General features: G+C 40.6%; 1 protein-coding gene across 1 annotated transcript; it reads left to right on the top strand.

Annotated features, from left to right (window-relative positions):
- The first annotated feature begins 2,232 nt into the window (after positions 1–2,232).
- On the top strand, positions 2,233–15,846 carry LOC145789000 (putative low-specificity L-threonine aldolase 2). Its single transcript, XM_082866313.1, has 9 exons — positions 2,233–2,675; positions 3,011–3,122; positions 4,142–4,192; positions 4,381–4,452; positions 14,206–14,338; positions 14,455–14,513; positions 15,055–15,155; positions 15,337–15,403; positions 15,771–15,846. The coding sequence occupies exons 1-9, from the start codon at positions 2,233–2,235 to the stop codon at positions 15,810–15,812; spliced, it is 1,080 nt and encodes a 359-aa protein (XP_082722439.1). The 3' UTR covers positions 15,813–15,846.
- Positions 15,847–20,709: the final 4,863 nt, after the last annotated feature.

Genomic DNA, 20,709 nt, shown 5'->3' with positions numbered 1-20,709 from the left:
AATCAAATAACTTTACTTTTGGATAAATTATTTAAAAAGTCATTAAAAAAAAATTTTGTAAATTAGACTTGGTATTATTTTGTATGTGATTAACATGATATGGTCTTGTTTGGGAACAAGTTATTTTAATAATTTTTTGATTTTTTGGCTAAAATATGAGGTAAAAAAAATTAGTATGTTTTGGATGACTTTTTAGTTTTTTACGAAAATGTGTACAAAAAATAGAGAGAATGAAATTTTTAATTTTTTAGTAAAAATTGTTGACTTTTTGATTGTTTTAATAACTTTTTGACTTTTAGACTAAAATAATCACTTGCCAAACGAGACCTAAATTTTGAATTTAGGTTACATATTTCATTTTTGAGGCCCTACCAAAAGAGCAAAGTAAGAGAAGAATCAGAAGGGCAAGAAGTGACAAGCAAGAGAAAAACAAGAAGCTTATTTATTTATTTATTTATAAAATCAATCATTCGTTATGGAGGCATGTTACGTGAGTGGGTTTTGGACTCTTGGACCGTTCGTTGAGAGATGTTTTTTTCTCTCGGTTCAGTGTACAACCCACAAATCGATTGAAATTGAATTACGAAGATAAACAGGGTTGCATTTGGGGATTAGAATTCCAAACTTTCTTCACGTAATGGATTGTGTTTTGTTGATGTTTACAACTCTCTCTCTCTCTCTCTCTCTCTCTCGCTCTCTCTTCCAAAGTTACTAAGAATTTTCTTTTTTTGGTTCTGCGTGTGGTTGATTTTCGTTTCTTGTTAACTGTTTTTCAACGCAACCTGTTTGATTTTGTTGAAAATTTTGTGGGTTTTGTGCGCAGTTGTCCGAAACTTCAGTGAAGGAGACAGTGATAGTGAAGAATAGCTTGCAAGAGGTATGAGCATCTCTCTCAGGCTCAGCATTGGATTTTTAATTTCCTTAAAGATTAATTCGATAAAAAAACAACGCACAATTAGTGGAGAAAGATTGGCTATACAATTAGCTTTTGGCATAGTGGATAAAGTGGTTGCTCCTGACTTGAATCCATAACCTGAATTTTTTTATTTTTTTATTTTTTAACTGATAACCTCAAGTTATTAGGTCAGGTTTTACCATTAAACAAATGGTCACCCTTAGAGCATCTCCAATCCTTCATCATCAGATATTTCATTAAATTTGAGTAAAAGTTTGAATTGATACTATGCACTCCAACCTTTTCATCAAATTTGACCGGTCATCCGTCTAGAGTAAATTTTCATCAAATTCATTTCAAAATTGATTGTCTAGGAGGATGTCCGGGTAGATGTTTGACCCAACAGTCACCTAAGGATGTCCGGGCGAACGTCTGACCCAACAGTCACCTACAAATTTGATAAAAGAATAAATGCTCTATTCATTTAATGGAAAAAAAGTACTGCTTCTTTCATTTGATACCAAACTGATGAAACGGTTGGAGTATCATTTTCATCAATTTTTCATTAAATTTAAATTTGATGAAAGATCTAATGATGAAGGATTAGAGATGGTCTTAAAGATTAATTCAATATGATGTTTTAATTCATTTTTTTAGTCATTTACTTTATCTGTAATCACTTTGATCAATTTTTATTAATAATTCTACTCTGTACACAGAAATCAAAAAAAAAACACAAAATGAAGACAGAATACACGTGTATATATATATGAACATTGTTATCAAATTGCAAATCCAATGGTGAATCCTTATGCTAAAATAGTGAATAGTGATTTGTGAATTGTGTGGAAAATAGTAAAATTTACTTTATTTAACACAATATATAACTTTTTATGTGTATACTATATATAAAAATATACACAAGTATTATTTATAAAGATATGAATGTACATATAAAAGCATGTATATCAATATAATTAATTGATCTATTTTTATATTTTGTAAAAGCAATGTTATATCATACATTATGCAATGAATCGCATGAATCGTAGCAAATCATAGTGAATCGCAACTGAATCGTGCGATTTACTTAATTTAAGATTCAACAACACAAATCAAATCTTCTTGGTTGAAACTCCTATCCAATCATACGAATCGAACCGTGAATAGTAAAGTTCTAATAATATGCACATGAATGAACTCAACATTTTACAGGAGTCACTAGTGGTCCCACTTTTGAAAACTGTCTATGGTTTTGTGACTGAATTCTATGTTCTTAGGCGGCTTCATTAATTTTCTTATTTGTTGGTGTATTTTCTAGTTTAAATTCAACAAAAATGGTGACCAGAGCGGTGGATCTCCGCTCCGACACAGTGACCAAACCAAGTCAAGTAATGAGGGCAGCAATGGCAAATGCTGAAGTTGATGATGATGTACTGGGTTGTGACCTAACGGCCTTTCACCTTGAAACAGAGTTGGCGACAATCACAGGCAAGGAAGCGGCCCTTTTTGTCCCTTCGGGGACTATGGGTAACCTAATCAGTGTGCTTGTTCATTGTGAGGTTAGGGGTAATGAAGTCATTCTTGGAGACAATTCTCATATCCACATCTATGAGAATCGAGGCATTTCCACAATTGGAGGTGTACATCCAAGGACAGTGAAGAATAACAGAGATGGGACAATGGATATTGATCTCATTGAAGCTGCCATTAGAGACCCTAAATTGGAAATTTGTTACCCAACTACTAGGCTTATCTGCTTGGAAACCACGCATGCAAAGTGAGCACTTGTGTCTTCATGAATGCATTTGAAATTTTGATGGAGAATTAGAAGCATGGTTTGAATCGTTTGATCATATTCACTTCTAATAAGCTTGCCACTTAAGGCTCCATTTGGATTATTTTTTATTTTTTAATACAAATATTATCAGTAAGACGTGAACTGATATCACAACTGAATAAGAAAGCACCTGATCTACTAAATCAATGCCTTGCTCTCCTCCACTTGGATAAATGTAGATAGAAAAAGAAAAGAGGAGGTTAAGCAAGGGACCTTTTGATTGACCTGTCCCATATCTAATGCAATGCTTACTGGTGGTAGCTTACTAAATGCAGCTGTGGTGGTAAATGCCTTCCTGTAGAGTATATAGACAAAGTTGGGGAGCTAGCAAAGAAGCATGGGCTGAAACTTCACATTGATGGCGCCCGTATATTTAATGCATCAGTTGTGAGTAAAAATATTTCCAACCTTCTACTTGTCATTATACAGTTGTATGCTACAAATTATGGTGTTCACTGGTCAGTAAAGAGAGATATTTGGAAGAATGATTGCTTATGTAGTTAGATTTTAGTGCTTTATGTTGGAACTGTTCGAGGAAACTAAGAAACCATTTGTTTTTTGAGGATTTTGAATTGAAGGAAATTTGCACTACTGAATGCATTTATGATGGCAAGGGGGAGTGCTACAATAGGTTAATATCGTGGAAACTTGATTGAAACTTTTTTACTTTCTCGTGGTTACCAACACCTGCGACCTTTTTAATTTGGAGGTGTTGAACATTTTTGTTGTTGTACATTAGCAACAAGTTTATTTGGATTGAAGTGCAGTACTTTAATTTTTGGTATCAAGAATTAACTTGCTAAAGAACTATAGTCATGATAATCTAGCAGTTTATATGTTGACTAATATTCGTGTACGTTGACTCCGGTGTTTTTAACTAACAGGGATCCAAATATTGAAGGTCTTTATTGTAGTTTGCATGGCACATGAGGTTGAAATGGTTGTAATTGAAGTGACTTCGGTGTTTTTAACTACCAGGGATCCAAATATTGAAGGTCTTTATTGTAGTTTGCATGGCATAGGAGGTTGAAATGGTTGTAATTGAAGTGGCCACGTTAAAGATGGAAATTTCTAAACAAGATAAGGAAATTAAATTATTTCATTCTGTTTTTTTTGTCATTGGAGGTGATTTTCATTCCATAGATAAATCTACTACCAACTTGGTGAGATTTGATACGACTGTGTTTCATGTTATCTGCTTGTGTTTTACAATTATGATTTGAGTTAAATTTGAACAATTTCATTTCCATCCGGTGTCAAAACTTACATAATTTTTTGAGACTCAGTGGAGAGTTACTCATAATTCGTCCATGATTATTTTGAGTTCTGTACTTCACTATATTTATTAATAAATACATCTATGAAAGGATGCCCAAGTTTTCAACTTGATTAAATTTGTTCTCCAGGCACTTGGCATTCCCGTTCATAGGCTTGTGCAGGCTGCTGATTCAGTTTCGGTAGGGTTACATGGTGACTGACATTTATATATTTTTTGGTGTTGTGTTTTTACAACTTAGTTCTTAGTTGGACCTTCTTTTTTTTTTATATTTATTTGAAGCTGGCATGAAGAAAATTAAATTACATACTTGAAGAAGTTATCTTCTCTATTTTGTTATATTACATTATTTCACATAATGTAATCCAGGTATGTCTATCAAAAGGATTGGGCGCTCCAGCTGGAACTGTCATTGTTGGTTCAAAAGATTTTATTACTAGGGTATTACTGATATTTTTGCAACAATTAAGAATTCTGTTTTTCTCTCATTGTAGAAATTTGATATCTCTCACTCTCTCTCTCTCTCTCTCTCTCTCTCTCTCTCTCTCTCTTTTTCTTCTTCTTCTTCTTCTTCTTCTTCTTTAATGGTTTTTGCAACAACCCTCATACTGTTTACCGATTTATGACTGATTGAGTACCGATAAACATCGATTACCGTTAAACTGAACTGATTAAGACTGATAATTGGACTGGTTAAAGTACTGAACTGACTAACTGAAAACTGGAACTGAATTGACTGAGTGTGTATGTTAATTTGTATTCTATCTGTTTGATTGATTATTTGATCTGTTCGTGTTTTATGTTTAAACTGCTAATTGAAGGCCTTATCGGCGGCCGAACCGGGAATTGGTTAGTGTTTTATGATCCTTAGAATTAATGTGATTTTATGGTATAATTATCTGAAAACTGTTAGGTATGATTAAATTAGATTAAATATTGATCAATTGCATAGTTTGATTTATTTACCAATTTGACACATGAGTGGCCCACTCAATACATATACTTGAGCCTTATTATACACCTGGATCAAAACACTCCTTCAGCCACATTTTGAGCCTACAACCGACCTTGAGAGAGAGAGACTTGAGGATTGGGAGTTCATCTTGAATTGCTTGGAGAATTGCTTGGTAATTGAAGTGTAGATTGTTAATTTAAGCTTCTAAATCTTGAATACAAGACTAAGGTAGGAAACTCATCTTCTTATTGTTGCCATTGAGCTAGTTCTTGCATGATTCATGTTTCATTGTAGAACTAAGTCATGTTTTAGCTCATACATGTTGATATAGAGCATAATTCATGCATGCATGTTTGTAATGTAGAAGTTTGAGTCGTTTTCATGGAAAATTGTCACATGCATGTTCATGTCTTGAGTGTAGTCCATGATTTCATCATGTTTTGGAAACAATTGGCTCCTTAGAGCATCAAATTGAAGCTTTGAATTGATTTGAATTCATGCATGTTTGCATGTTCTCCATGTTCATGAAAATGGTTTGAAATTGGGTTTGAATTAAACACCCTTGGGCTTTGATTTCTCAAATTGAGCTTTGAATCATGTTTAACTATGTGTTTACAAATGTTTTCTGGAAATTCAGCCCAAGAGGTCGAGTTTTGAGTTGTTAAAACTTGAGTTGAGCTTGGAGGTACAATCTGGGATTTCCAGATTTTGCACTCCCGCTCGAGCGGGGGAAGTGGCGCTCGAGCGGGGAATTCGAGCATCCAGCATCTCTGCACTGTTTTACAATCCGCTCGAGCGGAGGACTGGGCGCTCGAGCGGAGTCTTGTGTCTCAAGCTCGAGCGGGCGTCGAGCGTTCGTCGAGCGGAGATTTCACCCATCCAGTACTTTTACAGTACGCTCGAGCGGGAAAGTTAACGCTCGAGCGTGTACCTTTGTTGCATGTCCGCTCGAGCGGGACTCTGTTTTTCTGAAACTGCTTTTCGAGTACATCTTTGCATCCTCATCCCATTCTAGGCATTCTTAGGCCTAGTTTAAGACATTTTATTGAGGATATAGATGTAGAACACATCGAGGAAACTTAGGGATTAAGTTATTATCTTTCCCAGCTGTGTAGCTTAGTGTGTTCAATCTGTTAACTGTGTAGGGTTGGCGACTGGGGAGGCACGCTCTAGCATACTGTAGCCCGAACTCTGTGAGTAACGATTGTGTAAAGATATGTTCACAAATGATTATTTTCTGAACAACTGAACTGTACTGTTTCTGAACTGATTACTGTTAACTGAATGAATGTATGTCCTATATTCTGAACTGTATTGTGGCATCCTTAGCACCTACTGTTACTGTTACTGTTACAGAGATCTCTGTCGGTTCCCTTGTTGGAACCACTACTGTTTACTGACTGATGGCCATCATTACTGTTCGGTCTTCTAGACCTACTGTTTACTGTTATGCTAAAGGATGTACCACATATGACTGTTTACTGTACTGAACAACTGAAAGACTGACTGAAATGAACTGTTTTCATACTGTAAGGACATTCATTCTTAACCTCTTTACGCACTATGTTATTCACTGGGCTTTAGCTCACTGCTCATATATATATGTAGGTGTACAGGCACCAGACCGCGGCTAGGAGCGTCAGGGTTACTCCAGTTTTGTCAAGCCAGCCTATGTGCCTCACTGCGAGGTTCCGAGCCTATCTGTTAAGGCTTAGGGGTGTTTTATATTTTCCCCTTCTGTACTGTCTTACTGTTCTGTATAGACTGAATGTTTATCGTACTGTTATGCAGAGATTAAGTCCCTAGTCTGAATGATTGTAAATATTGTGCATACTGTTCTGTACCGTTTATGTCTGAATGTATGAAAAGTCTTTGTGCATACAGACTGTCACAGCTCATTGGGCATTGTTTCTTTACTGTATTGGCTTCCGCCAGACCCTGTACTCTGTTTTACTGTACTACTGTTCTGCAGGCCTTCGGTAATCTCGGATTACTGGCCGGTTACGGTGCTAAACCATAGGGCCGGGTTTGGGTCGTGACAGAGTGGTATCAGAGCGATACTTAACCACGAGTTATACCGCACACACGTGTCCAAATGAGCTATAGGGTGTCCTAGAAAGTAATTAGGGCATCTCATGAGCATGATAAGTGTGTGGTTATGTCATGACTGAATATATGCTACCGTGTTAAACTGTGAAACAAATGACTGCTTATGTTTAAAACTGTTATAACTGCTTATAGTGAAATGGATAACGCAAACACTGCAAATGAACCTGAATCCTCATCTACCGAGGCAAGAATGGAAAGAATGGAAAGAATGATGGAACTGATAACTGCTAGACTGGACCAACAACTGAATCAACAGCCCCTACCTCCTCCGGCTGTACCGGAACAAAATATGAATGTGAATGTACAAAATGTGAATGTAAATGATAGGGACATAATTGCACTGACCCATAAGTTCAGCAAAATGAAACCGCCGTCCTTTCAGGGAGGCCTAGAACCGTTGAAAGCTGAAGCGTGGGTTCTGGAGACTGAAAAATTGTTCGAAGTTTTCCCGTGCTCTAAAGCACACAAAGTACTGTTAGCCACCTTTACATTGCAAGAAGAAGCTAGAAGGTGGTGGATGCTCATCCGTGATGAAAATACCGTTCTGACTTGGGCTCAATTCAAAGGAGCCTTCTTTGAAAAGTATTTCCCTCAGTGTGTTAGCGACAGAAAAGTAACTGAGTTTGAACAGCTGAGACAAGGAGCAATGTCTGTGGCTGAATATGAGACGAAATTCACCGAGCTTGCTAGATATGCACCGCATATGGTGGATACTGAGTATAAGAAGTCCAGGAAATTTGAAGGCGGCCTTAATGTTGCAATTCTTGACCGAATAAATGTTCTGAAACTACCGAATTATGTAAATGTTCTTGACAGAGCCTTAATGGCTGAATCAAACATTGAAGCATTGAAAACTGAAGCGCCATTGTCTGAATGGCGTGGTAAAAGGCAGGGCTTTAAATTCAAGAAAGGCAAGCACAACCCGGCCAACAAAAAACAGAATACGGGGTCGACAACTAGCCCCAGCCAAGGGAGTGGGTTTATACCACCCTGTTCTGAGTGTGGCAAGAAGCACAAAGGGGTCTGTTACAAAATATCTGGAGCCTGTTATAGGTGTGGCAAAGTGGGCCACATGGTTAAAGACTGTCCCTCTGCTCCACAAGCTAGTAGTAAAGCTGCACCAAGTGCAGCAGCGTCAACTGTAGCACCAAAGCCTAACCCCAGAACTACCGGGAAAGAGCCCATGAGGCAGGGCCGAGTGTTCGCCCTAGTACCGGGAGACGTCCAGAATACCGAGACCGTTGTGTCAGGTATTCTCTCTATTTGTACTCAGAATGCTTATGTACTGATTGATTCGGGGTCTACGCATTCTTATGTGTCGCATGCTTTTTCGCGTAAATTGAATAGACCCTTAGAACCTATGAATTATCTGTTAGCTGTATCATCACCCGTTGGGGGATCTATGACCTGTGCATACATGTACCCTGCTTGTGAAATCATTGTTGGAGATGCACATCTATTTATCGATTTACTGCCATTGAACATTGACCATTTTGATGTAATATTGGGGATGAACTGGTTAACGAAATATCATGCCACCATAGACTGTGTAACGAAACAAGTAGTTTTCCATCCACCTGGTCTACCTGAGTTTGTGTTTAATGGGGTTGGAGTAGTACCTCCCCCGTATCTGATTTCGTCAGTGAAAGCTGTTAAATTAATTAGAAAGGGGTGTAAAGGATATCTGTATTCTGTGCTGACTGTGTCTACTGATGATAGTGTTAAAACTGATGTGAATTGTATACCTATAGTCAGGGAATTCCCAGATGTATTTCCAGATGACCTGCCAGGGGATTTGATTGACAGGGAGATTGAATTTACCGTTGATGTGATTCCGGGTACACAGCCGATATCGAAAGCTCCTTACAGAATGGCCCCAACTGAACTGAAGGAACTGAAGATGCAATTACAAGAACTGTTAGACAAAAAGTTCATCAGACCTAGTACCTCACCATGGGGTGCACCGGTTTTGTTTGTAAAGAAGAAAGATGGCTCGCTGAGACTGTGCATTGATTACCGTGAATTGAACAAGGTAACTGTGAAAAATAAATACCCATTGCCACGTATTAATGATTTATTTGATAAGTTACAGGATGCACAAGTGTTTTCCAAGATTGATCTCAGATCGGGGTATCATCAACTGAAGGTTAAACCGGAAGACATTGATAAAACTGCTTTTAGAACGAGGTATGGCCATTATGAATTTTTAGTTATGCCTTTTGGAGTCACGAACGCACCAGCTGCATTTATGGACCTTATGAACAGAATCTTTAAACCGTACCTTGACAATTTCATTGTAGTATTTATTGATGACATATTGATTTACTCCAAGAGTATAGAAGAACATGAACATCATCTGAGACTTGCCCTACAAACCTTAAGAGAACAGAAACTGTATGCTAAACTGTCTAAATGTGAATTTTGGCTTGACCATGTTATGTTTTTGGGGCATGTTGTTAGCAAAGATGGAATTTCTGTTGATCCGCAGAAAATTGAAGCTGTAGTGAACTGGCCTAGACCAACAAATGTGACTGAAGTCCGAAGCTTTTTGGGTTCGGCTGGATATTACAGAAGATTTGTCCTAGATTTCTCAAAATTGCTTTACCATTGACTCAACTGACTCAGAAGGGGACATCATTTGACTGGACTGACCAAAGGGAGTCTGCCTTTCAGGGGTTGAAAACTCGATTAGTGACTGCACCGGTTCTTACCTTACCTTCAGGTACGGATGGTTATACTGTATTTAGTGATGCTTCTCATAAGGGTTTGGGATGTGTTTTAATGCAGAATGGGAGAGTCATTGCTTATGCTTCCCGACAGTTGAGACCACATGAAAAGAACTACCCGACCCATGATCTGGAACTTGCTGCAGTAGTATTTGCACTGAAAATCTGGCGTCACTATCTGTACGGGGTGACATGTGAAGTATATACCGACCACAAGAGTTTGAAATATTTCTTCACACAGAAAGAATTGAACATGAGACAGCGGAGATGGCTAGAACTGATTAAAGACTACGACCTACAGATTTTGTACCATCCGGGAAAAGCCAATACCGTTGCCGATGCATTCAGCCGGAAATCGATTGGAAACTTAGCATGTTTGCTTATAGGACAGAAAGAGTTGCTTTGTGAAATCTGGAATTGAAATTGTCTTACGAGAACAAGGTGGAACCTTAGCTGCTATTTCTGCTCAACCGGCACTGATTGAAGAGATTAAAGAGAAACAGCAACTGGATGACTTCTTGAAGAAGATCATCGAAGAAAGAGAATCGAAACTGAGACCGGGATTCAAATTTGAGAACAATGTACTGAAATTTCATGAAAGACTGTGTGTACCGAATGATACTGAACTGAAAAGAAGAGTTCTGCAAGAGGGCCACAATTCAAAATTGTCTATCCACCTGGGGAATACGAAAATGTACCAAGATCTGAAACAAAATTTCTGGTGGCCGGGAATGAAGAAAGAAATTGCTGACTTTGTGTCAAAATGTCTTCATTGCCAACGAGTTAAAGCCGAACATCAACAACCCGCAGGCTTGTTACAGCCCTTACCAATACCGGAATGGAAGTGGGAGCATATCACCATGGATTTTATAGTGGGATTGCCTCGCTCCAATAAAGGTATGGACTCGATTTGGGTTATTGTTGATAGACTGACTAAATCTGCTCACTTCTTACCTGTTAAGACAATCTATAATGCGGACAAATTGGCTATACTCTATATTGATGAAATTGTGAGACTGCATGGAGTACCTGTGTCTATTGTTTCTGACAGGGATTCGAAGTTTACATCGAGGTTTTGGCAAAGCCTACAGACTGCATTGGGTACTGAATTGAGGCTGAGTAGTGCCTATCATCCTCAAACAGATGGACAGTCAGAAAGGACCATCCAAACTCTGGAGGATTTACTGAGAATATGTGTCCTTGATTTTCAGGAAAACTGGGAAAGCCATTTACCTTTGGCTGAATTCGCCTACAATAACAACTACCATTTGAGTATTGGCATGGCGCCTTTCGAGGCATTGTATGGCAGAAAATGTAGATCTCCGATTTGCTGGGCAGAAGTTGGAGATGGGCCTTTGCTTGGGCCCGAGATTGTTTATGAAACAACTGAGAAAGTGAAACTGATACAACAGAGATTGAAAACTGCACAGAGCAGACAGAAGAGTTATGCTGACGTCAGAAGACGAGACAGAGAGTATGAAGTAGGTGATCACGTATTTGTGAAAGTGACACCGATGAAAGGCCAGACTCGTTTTGGAGTCAAAGGCAAGTTAGCACCGAGATACGTCGGACCATATGAGATTATTGAGAAAATCAATCCGGTGGCGTATCAAGTCGCGCTCCCTCCTGAAATGGAGCACATGCATAATGTTTTCCACATTTCGATGTTAAGGGATTATCTCCGGGATCCTTTCCATGTAATAGAGCCTACTCGTGTAGTGCTGAGTGATGACTACACTTACGAGGAACGGCCTATACAGATTGTAAACAGACGGATCAAGAAACTGAGGAAGAAGGAGATCCCGCTGGTGAAAGTTGACTGGCAGAACCATGGTGGTGTGTATGCCACTTGGGAAAGGGAAGATGACATGATGAAAAGATATCCTGAACTGTTTCCACTGAACCCTGTTTTCTTCCAGAATGAAGGTAACTCGAGTTTAGAGGACTAAACTCTTTTTAAGGAGGGGAGACTGTAACAACCCTCATACTGTTTACCGATTTATGACTGATTGAGTACCGATAAACATCGATTACCGTTAAACTGAACTGATTAAGACTGATAATTGGACTGGTTAAAGTACTGAACTGACTGACTGAAAACTGGAACTGAATTGACTGAGTGTGTATGTTACTTTGTATTCTATCTGTTTGATTGATTATTTGATATGTTCGTATTTTATGTTTAAACTGCTAATTGAAGGCCTTATCGGCGGCCGAACCGGGAATTGGTTAGTGTTTTATGATCCTTAGAATTAATGTGATTTTATGGTATAATTATCTGAAAACTGTTAGGTATGATTAAATTAGATTAAATATTGATCAATTGCATAGTTTGATTTATTTATCAATTTGCCACATGAGTGGCCCACTCAATACATATACTTGAGCCTTATTATACACCTAGATCAAAACACTCCTTCAGCCACATTTTGAGCCTACAACCGACCTTGAGAGAGAGAGACTTGAGGATTGGGAGTTCATCTTGAATTGCTTGGAGAATTGCTTGGTAATTGAAGTGTAGATTGTTAATTTAAGCTTCTAAATCTTGAATACAAGACTAAGGTAGGAAACTCATCTTCTTATTGTTGCCATTGAGCTAGTTCTTGCATGATTCATGTTTCATTGTAGAACTAAGTCATGTTTTAGCTCATACATGTTGATATAGAGCATAATTCATGCATGCATGTTTGTAATGTAGAAGTTTGAGTCGTTTTCATGGCAAATTGTCACATGCATGTTCATGTCTTGAGTGTAGTCCATGATTTCATCATGTTTTGGAAACAATTGGCTCCTTAGAGCATCAAATTGAAGCTTTGAATTGATTTGAATTCATGCATGTTTGCATGTTCTCCATGTTCATGAAAATGGTTTGAAATTGGGTTTGAATTAAACACCCTTGGGCTTTGATTTCTCAAATTGAGCTTTGAATCATGTTTAACTATGTGTTTACAAATGTTTTCTGGAAATTCAGCCCAAGAGGTCGAGTTTTGAGTTGTTAAAACTTGAGTTGAGCTTGGAGGTGCAATCTGGGATTTCCAGATTTTGCACTCCCGCTCGAGCGGGGGAAGTGGCGCTCGAGCGGGGAATTCGAGCATCCAGCATCTCTGCACTGTTTTACAATCCGCTCGAGCGGAGGACTGGGCGCTCAAGCGGAGTCTTGTGTCTCAAGCTCGAGCGGGCGTCGAGCGTTCGTCGAGCGGAGATTTCACCCATCCAGTACTTTTACAGTACGCTCGAGCGGGAAAGTTGACGCTCGAGCGTGTACCTTTGTTGCATGTCCGCTCGAGCGGGGAAACCTGCGCTCGAGCGGGACTCTGTTTTTCTGAAACTGTTTTCGAGTACATCTTTGCATCCTCATCCCATTCTAGGCATTCTTAGGCCTAGTTTAAGACATTTTATTGAGGATATAAATGTAGAACACATCGAGGCAACTTAGGGATTAAGTTATTATCTTTCCCAGCTGTGTAGCTTAGTGTGTTCAATCTGTTAACTGTGTAGGGTTGGCGACTGGGGAGGCACGCTCTAGCATACTGTAGCCCGAACTCTGTGAGTAACGATTGTGTAAAGATATGTTCACAAATGATTATTTTCTGAACAACTGAACTGTACTGTTTCTGAACTGATTACTGTTAACTGAATGAATGTATGTCCTATATTCTGAACTGTATTGTGGCATCCTTAGCACCTACTGTTACTGTTACTGTTACAGAGATCTCTGTCGGTTCCCTTGTTGGAACCACTACTGTTTACTGACTGATGGCCATCATTACTGTTCGGTCTTCTAGACCTACTGTTTACTGTTATGCTAAAGGATGTACCACATATGACTGTTTACTGTACTGAACAACTGAAAGACTGACTGAAATGAACTGTTTTCATACTGTAAGGACATTCATTCTTAACCTCTTTACGCACTATGTTATTCACTGGGCTTTAGCTCACTGCTCATATATATATGTAGGTGTACAGGCACCAGACCGCGGCTAGGAGCGTCAAGGTTACTCCAGTTTTGTCAAGCCAGCCTATGTGCCTCACTGCGAGGTTCCGAGCCTATCTGTTAAGGCTTAGGGGTGTTTTACATTTTCCCCTTCTGTACTGTCTTACTGTTCTGTATAGACTGAATGTTTATCGTACTGTTATGTAGGGATTAAGTCCCTAGTCTGAATGATTGTAAATATTGTGCATACTGTTCTGTACCGTTTATGTATGAATGTATGAAAAGTCTTTGTGCATACAGACTGTCACAGCTCATTGGGCATTGTTTCTTTACTGTATTGGCTTCCGCCAGGCCCTGTACTCTGTTTTACTGTACTACTGTTCTGCAGGTTTTCGGTAATCTCGGATTACTGGCCGGTTACGGTGCTAAACCCATAGGGCCGGGTTTGGGTCATGACAGTTTTGTAGGGAAAGACTCTAAGGAAGAGCTTAGGTGGTGGGATGAGACAAGTTGGCGTCCTTTGCGCTGCTGCTTTAGTTGCAGTGCAAGAGAATGTTGGAAAGCTCGAGAGTGATCACAACAATGCTAAGTTTTTAGCACGTAAATTTTTTCTCCTGTTTAATACATTATCATATACATACAGTGGCAGACCCATAAATTCATGTGTTATTTTGGCTGATGTTTCTCTTTTACATTTTTATAAATTTGGTTTTCAGAAGGACTGAATAGAATTGAAGGACTAAAAGTGGATGTCAATTCAGTGGAGACCAACATAGTAAGTAACCTGAAATTGACATATGGTAATATACAATGTAGAATAAGTAGTTTGTTTGGTTAATACATGTTTTCCCCCTCCATTTAATCTTTCTGGGACAGAGATTAGAATTCAAATCATATTTTCTAGTTTAAACTAAGTTGTAAATACCAACAGTGTGGCAGCAGAAATTTTCATACTCGAGCATGCAAAATGCTCGAGTTTTAGGGATCAAATCCCATTCGAGACCTTCCCAATTCCATTCAGCTTCTGGGTAATAGGTTGTTGCAACACGTTTGGCTCAATTATTAGCAATGGATGAGAACCAAATTCCCCCAAACAATAAGAGAGGAATAAAAATCTCCAATGGCATGCGTTAGTTTTGTTTCTTAGCTAGTTGAATGATTGACTTTGGATCATTTCAATTGAATTTGTGTTCTCACAGTCTGTTTACTACATATACTTGAGTTGTTTGTTCTTTTTCTATTCAAATGTGAATCTTAACTCTCCGTTCTTAGAATATAAACAAATTCTAAATTCACTTTCCTTTTCTTATGACCAGTTATATTTTGATATTTTAGAGGGCACAAATATTATAGCCCCAAAACTCTGCAAGAATTTGGAAGAACATGGCATACTTGTGATACCAGAAAGCTTATCCATGTGTGTTTTACCCCAAAAACATTGTTTAAAATCCATCAACTTCCTCTTTTTTCTTAACAAAACATGGGATAATAGATAGTATTTTTTTTGGATTTTACCCCTTGAATATTCATGAACACTGTATAAATACAAAAAGTCAGTGTTAGTATTTTTTTTTAATGCAAGTATTAAATGGTTGCAGAATTAGACTTGTCCTTCACTACCAAATTTCAGAAAGTGATGTGCAATACACCTTGTCATGCATTCAGGTAATGAATTATCAAGCTGGTTTTCATCTTATGCTCAGTTTGTTTTGACAAAAAACATTTTCTGAAAAATATTTTTTGCATTTTCTAGAATTTAGTATGATGGAAAATGAAAGTCAACAAATCTTTTTTTTCAGGATTAAAGGAAAACAAGTTTATTTGAGTGAAAAAAAAATTCACCTTTGAAAGTGGAAAACCTTTTCTATACTAGGCTGACCACCACCATCACCATCACCATCATCGCTACCTCCAACACCCCACCACCACTACCTCCAACACCCCACCACTAATGTTTTTAGTTGAAACATATGGAGGGTTCATGTTACTCATTAAAACTGGCATTGACATTCATCTTATCTAAAAATTGCAGCAAGCTGTAACTGGAGTCCCAGATGAAAATGGTGGCAAGTGAGATGAATATGAAGAATAACCATCATGTCATTTCCATCTGTAGTAAAGATGTTCAAGCTTTTTTTTTTTTTTTTGCCAAAGAAAGAAGAGTTTTATTCATAGAGATAATTGCAATGGGTCTAGCAGCCCAATATCAGATTGATGGGAGTGTAAACACCAGGATGGAAAACAAACATCCCACACTCGAGCCTCATCAATCGACAGAGCATGGTGCGCAATATCATGCGCTACACCATTACAAATACGTGGAACAAAACTAAAACAGACTGAATTGAAAGAAAGACTTAATGTTCGACAGTCTTGTACAATTACAGCAATGTCCTGAGGAGGTTGCATAGAACCATTAAGGCTCTGATATACTGCCTTAGCATCACCTTCAACAATGATATTATCATGGCTTTTAGTTTTATCATATGTTCAAAACTCAGTAAAGTGGAGATTTGAGTCAAACTGAGGGGTTGTTTGGGATGTCCTAAATAAGTGCACTTTTTGACTTTTTATGAAATATGTGTTGGGTTTGAAGTGATGTAGTAGAGAGGTGATGTGACTTAAATAGGATAGTGACTTTTTAACTTTTTGACTTTTTTTTAAGATGTCAAACCAAGCCTGAGTCACCTCTGCTATTGAATTGGTAAGCACTGTGAAATGCTTGGGTGCATATGCATAAAAATAAATAAAAAAATAAAAATAAAGACTCTTGCCCAAATAAATTCAGGTTCTGTTTAGATTGAAGGATTTCAAATGAACAGATTTAATGTTGAATTTTATAAAAATATTAGATATCAAACTATAATAGGTAGATTGAGAAACTAACAGGGAAGATAAATTAGACATAGAAGAGAAGTATTTTATTAGGACCATTTTAAAACTAGATCCCTTGCATGAATGAAGGAATTCAAATGACTAGTTTTACATTGATCATGACCTGACAATACTCTCAAATTCAATATTGAAATCTATATCTATACTATCAAATCTAAATTTGAGCTTCTTTTTTTTCCCAAAACATGAATAACGCTAAATACTTTTATTTCAGTTTCATAAATCCGAATGCAACTTAAGAGTGATTTGGAGACAGAAGATTTTTGGCCTATCAACCTTTGTTGTCAGACTTGATTCATAGAGATGGCATCAAGAAATGGCTCCTATCTCTAGCTAACAAACATATCAACATTTTCATTATTATTATTATTACTGATTTTTCATCAATTTAAGGACATAGTGGTTGTTAGGGTTTGTAGTGGAGGTATAATCCTTTTGATTGAGATAGGAACTGGTACAAGAACTTTGGAGGGGAGTGGGGGGAGGAGAAGGGAATTGCTATGAAGTTTCCTGGATTTGTTGCTTCTTTCTATTACATCTATTATAATTTATGTTTTGCACAAGTGAGTGCTGACTATTTATAATTCGTCTCCAAACATTTCCCACTTTCACTAGTGCCTCTCTTTAACATTCAAATTTGCTTATGAATGTACAAATTAGTAATCAAAGTAACTGAGAGGGTGATTTATGATCTGGAGTTGGGCCGAGGCAACGACCGAGCAGGTGAAGAGCCCAACCGTGCATGGGGCCGAGATGATCGACTATCCACCCGGAGATGGGCTGCCAGATCTTGGGCCGGGCAGAAATTGGGCCAAGTGTGTGCCGCCCCAGACCGAAAAGAAGCTGCTCGGCAAGGCAGTGCTCGGTTGGACCGAGCTGCTTGATCAGGGATGGCTGAAGCCAGACAAGCTGAGTGACCGGCGCCCGGAAAGACGTGTTCAACCGAGGAAACCGTTTGATCGGCAGGAAGGCCGACCACAAGAGGTGCCCGGGCTAGGCTCTGCCGAGATGCCGCCTAGCCCGATCCTCCTTGGGTTTATCCAGTAAGGTGCTTGGGTATGAAGCACAGCACGGCCGTGGATAGAGCAACTCGGCTGCCGAGCTCCGGCTGAGAAGGCAGGCAGTTGGGATTAGGTGATGATCGGCAAGGTTTATGCTGACAGATGGGATAGCGAAGCCACGTGTCAGGAGATGACTGGGAGTGGATATGGGGCGCAGAGGGTGTATAAGCATGTCTGCGCCCCCCCATACGCGACAGACGAACACTCTGTAAGGAATTTCTTACACTCAAACACTAGACTCTCTCTCTCTCTATCCTAAGGTGTGTGCTAACTTGACCGTCAGAGGGTTTTTCCGGCCACACACTGCCGGGTAGCTCACCATTATTTGCTCGCAGGTGATCAGACAGAAACGGAGCTTGGAAGAAAGGAGTACGGACTTGCCGGAATATTTGCTCCCCGTACAATTGGCGCCGTCTGTGGGAAAGTGACAGACAAAACCTTGTCTTCCAGGTTCATCTGATCGCCGTCCATGGCGAACAACGACGAGTTTCCGTTGTTTGCCATCGACGGAGCCACCCCGGAGTATACCCGAAGGAGAGAGGGACCTCCTGCCATCCATCCAATGGCAGACTTGGGGACGCCCACCGGAGGGCAGTCAGGAGACGCGCGGGATAAGCGCGGAAGAAGTCATGGTCATTCACGGAGTCCAGACAGTCACCGGTAGAGGAGAGACACACACGCCAGACGTCTGGAAAATAGGTTGAGGGACCAAGACGCTGTCATCCGGCGAATGGCGGCGGAGATGGAGGACCTGAAGCGGCATGTCAAAGGGAAAGGTGTAGCTGGAGTGGGAGACCACAGTGAGCGCACCCCATCCCGCTGTTCAGGCGGTCAGAGTCAGCGACGTACTCAGTCTATATCTATTACCAGAAGTTACCAGGTTGGTGATTCCGACGCGCATGCAGAAAAGTCTAGCGCGCAAGAAAGCACCTACAAACCCTCACGTCCGGCGACGACGTCGAGGTACTCTTACTCTGCTCAGTCAGAGGATCTACGGGCGGTCTTAAAGGAGTGGGCTCGCCGGCGCGAGGCTCAGAGAATACCGACTTTCCAGCGGCTCTCCTACGGGGTTTACGCCAGCGAAGAGGTCGGAATGCCTCCACCCCGCCAAGCAGTGCCACTCTTTGAAGATTTGGACTTGGCTAGGCTGAGTGCCACCCCTTTTTCCCTGGATATAGAAACAACACCGCTTCCGGCAGGCTTCCACCAGCCTAAGTTCACACTTTATGACGGAAAAACCGATCCATACATGCATGTGAGCCACTTCCGACAGGTTATGGCCGGACATAGGCGCAATGACGGACTTATGTGCCTAATCTTCCCGTCGAGTTTAGGCGAGCTAGGCTTAAAGTGGTTCGAGAGGTTGCCGGAAGGGAGCATACAAAGGTGGCATCAGTTGGCCGAGGCGTTTGTTACACGCTTCAAAACCAACACGAAGTCACCAAAGGAAGTCGATCACTTGCTAAGTGTCAAGATGGAACCGAGCGACACACTGAAGGCATATAATTCAAGGTATTGGGAAACCTTCAACGAAATCTTGGATTGCCCGGTCAACCTTGCAATCACGCAGTATAAGCGTGGTCTCCCGGTCGGGCATAAACTGCGGGACTCGCTTACCATGCACCAGCCGACCTCCATGGGCCAGCTCATGCAGCGCATCAATGAACACATCCGAGTAGAGGATGACGCGTCAGCTTCTACCGTGAAGGCCACTCCGGTAGCAACAGACAAGAAGACAGCCGGCAAAGTGCACGCAGTTGGGCAAGAGTCCAGCCGCTCAAATGACCGAGCAGAGGAATCAGACCGCGGCTCGAACCGCAAAAACCGGGGTAGGGGACGTCGGAATGACCGGGATGACTACCCCCGAGATGACGTAGCGGACGCAAACAGAAGGATGAAGGCAAGGACTGGCATAACCACGGTCTTCAAGATTCCAATCTATCGCATACTTAGTGAAATCCGAGACGAGAAGTATGTCCGGTTTCCTGCTAAGTTGGGCGATGGACAAAAGGGCTATAATCCGCGGTATCGTTGCACATTCCACCGAGAGAGAGGCCACCGGACTGAGGATTGTTTGCCTTTGAGGCAACACTTAGAAGAGCTGGTTGCGGCCAGGCATCTAGACCTTTACATTGATGGCGGCGTGAAGCCGAATCAGGCTCCGGTCGATCCCAGGGGACAGGATGACCGAGACGCACCACCACAGGGAGTTATTAATGTCATCCACGGCATTGTGGAACCGTAGCGTGTTTGCGAACTCCGTGGCATGATAAAAAAGGCAGAGCATATGAGGGAAGTTTTGTCGGTGCAGTCTGCCATCAAAAGGGGGAAGACTGAAGAAAAAGACGTGATTAGTTTCACCTCAAGGGATCTAGAGCGTATCCAGACGCCACACAACGATGCCCTAATAGTAACACTACGCGTCAAGGACTTTGATGTTAAGCGGATCTTGATCGATCAGGGAAGCTCGGTCGAGATCATGTACTATGATGCGTTCAAGCAGCTTAAACTCCGGGAGACAGACTTGGCTCCGGCAACCTCACCACTGGTTGGATTCAACTCACAACCAGAGTGGCCTTTGGGAAAGATTATCCTGCCGGTCAAAGCGGGATCCGTGGTCAAACAAGTTGAGTTTTGGGTGTTACAAGTGCCTTCGACGTACAACCTTATCCTTGGAAGGGGATGGCTACACGCCATGCAAGCTGTAGCATCGACTTACCACCAGGTGATGAGATTCCCCTCGGCTATGGGGGCAATAGAGGAGGTTTGGGGCGATCAGGTCATGTCCAAGCAGTGCTTCATGGCGGTCAATGGAAGCCGGGCTGCCAAAGGATTCGTTCAAATGATTGAGGGACCGAAGGACCAGGGTGTCTTGGAGGATGTGGGCACCAAGGCCAAAGACAAGGCTGTTGTGGAATTGGTTGAGGTGCGAATTGATACAGAATGGCCGGACAAGTTCTTCTTGCTCGGCTCAAGTCTCACGGCCATAGAAAGGACCGAGATGGTTGAGTTTTT

Source organism: Camellia sinensis, chromosome 1 (assembly GCF_055761805.1).
Source record: "Camellia sinensis isolate YWXY chromosome 1, ASM5576180v1, whole genome shotgun sequence".
NCBI lineage: Eukaryota > Viridiplantae > Streptophyta > Magnoliopsida > Ericales > Theaceae > Camellia > Camellia sinensis.
The sequence above is the reverse complement of the archived record's forward strand: the minus strand, read 5'-3'. Positions and strand labels throughout refer to the sequence as shown.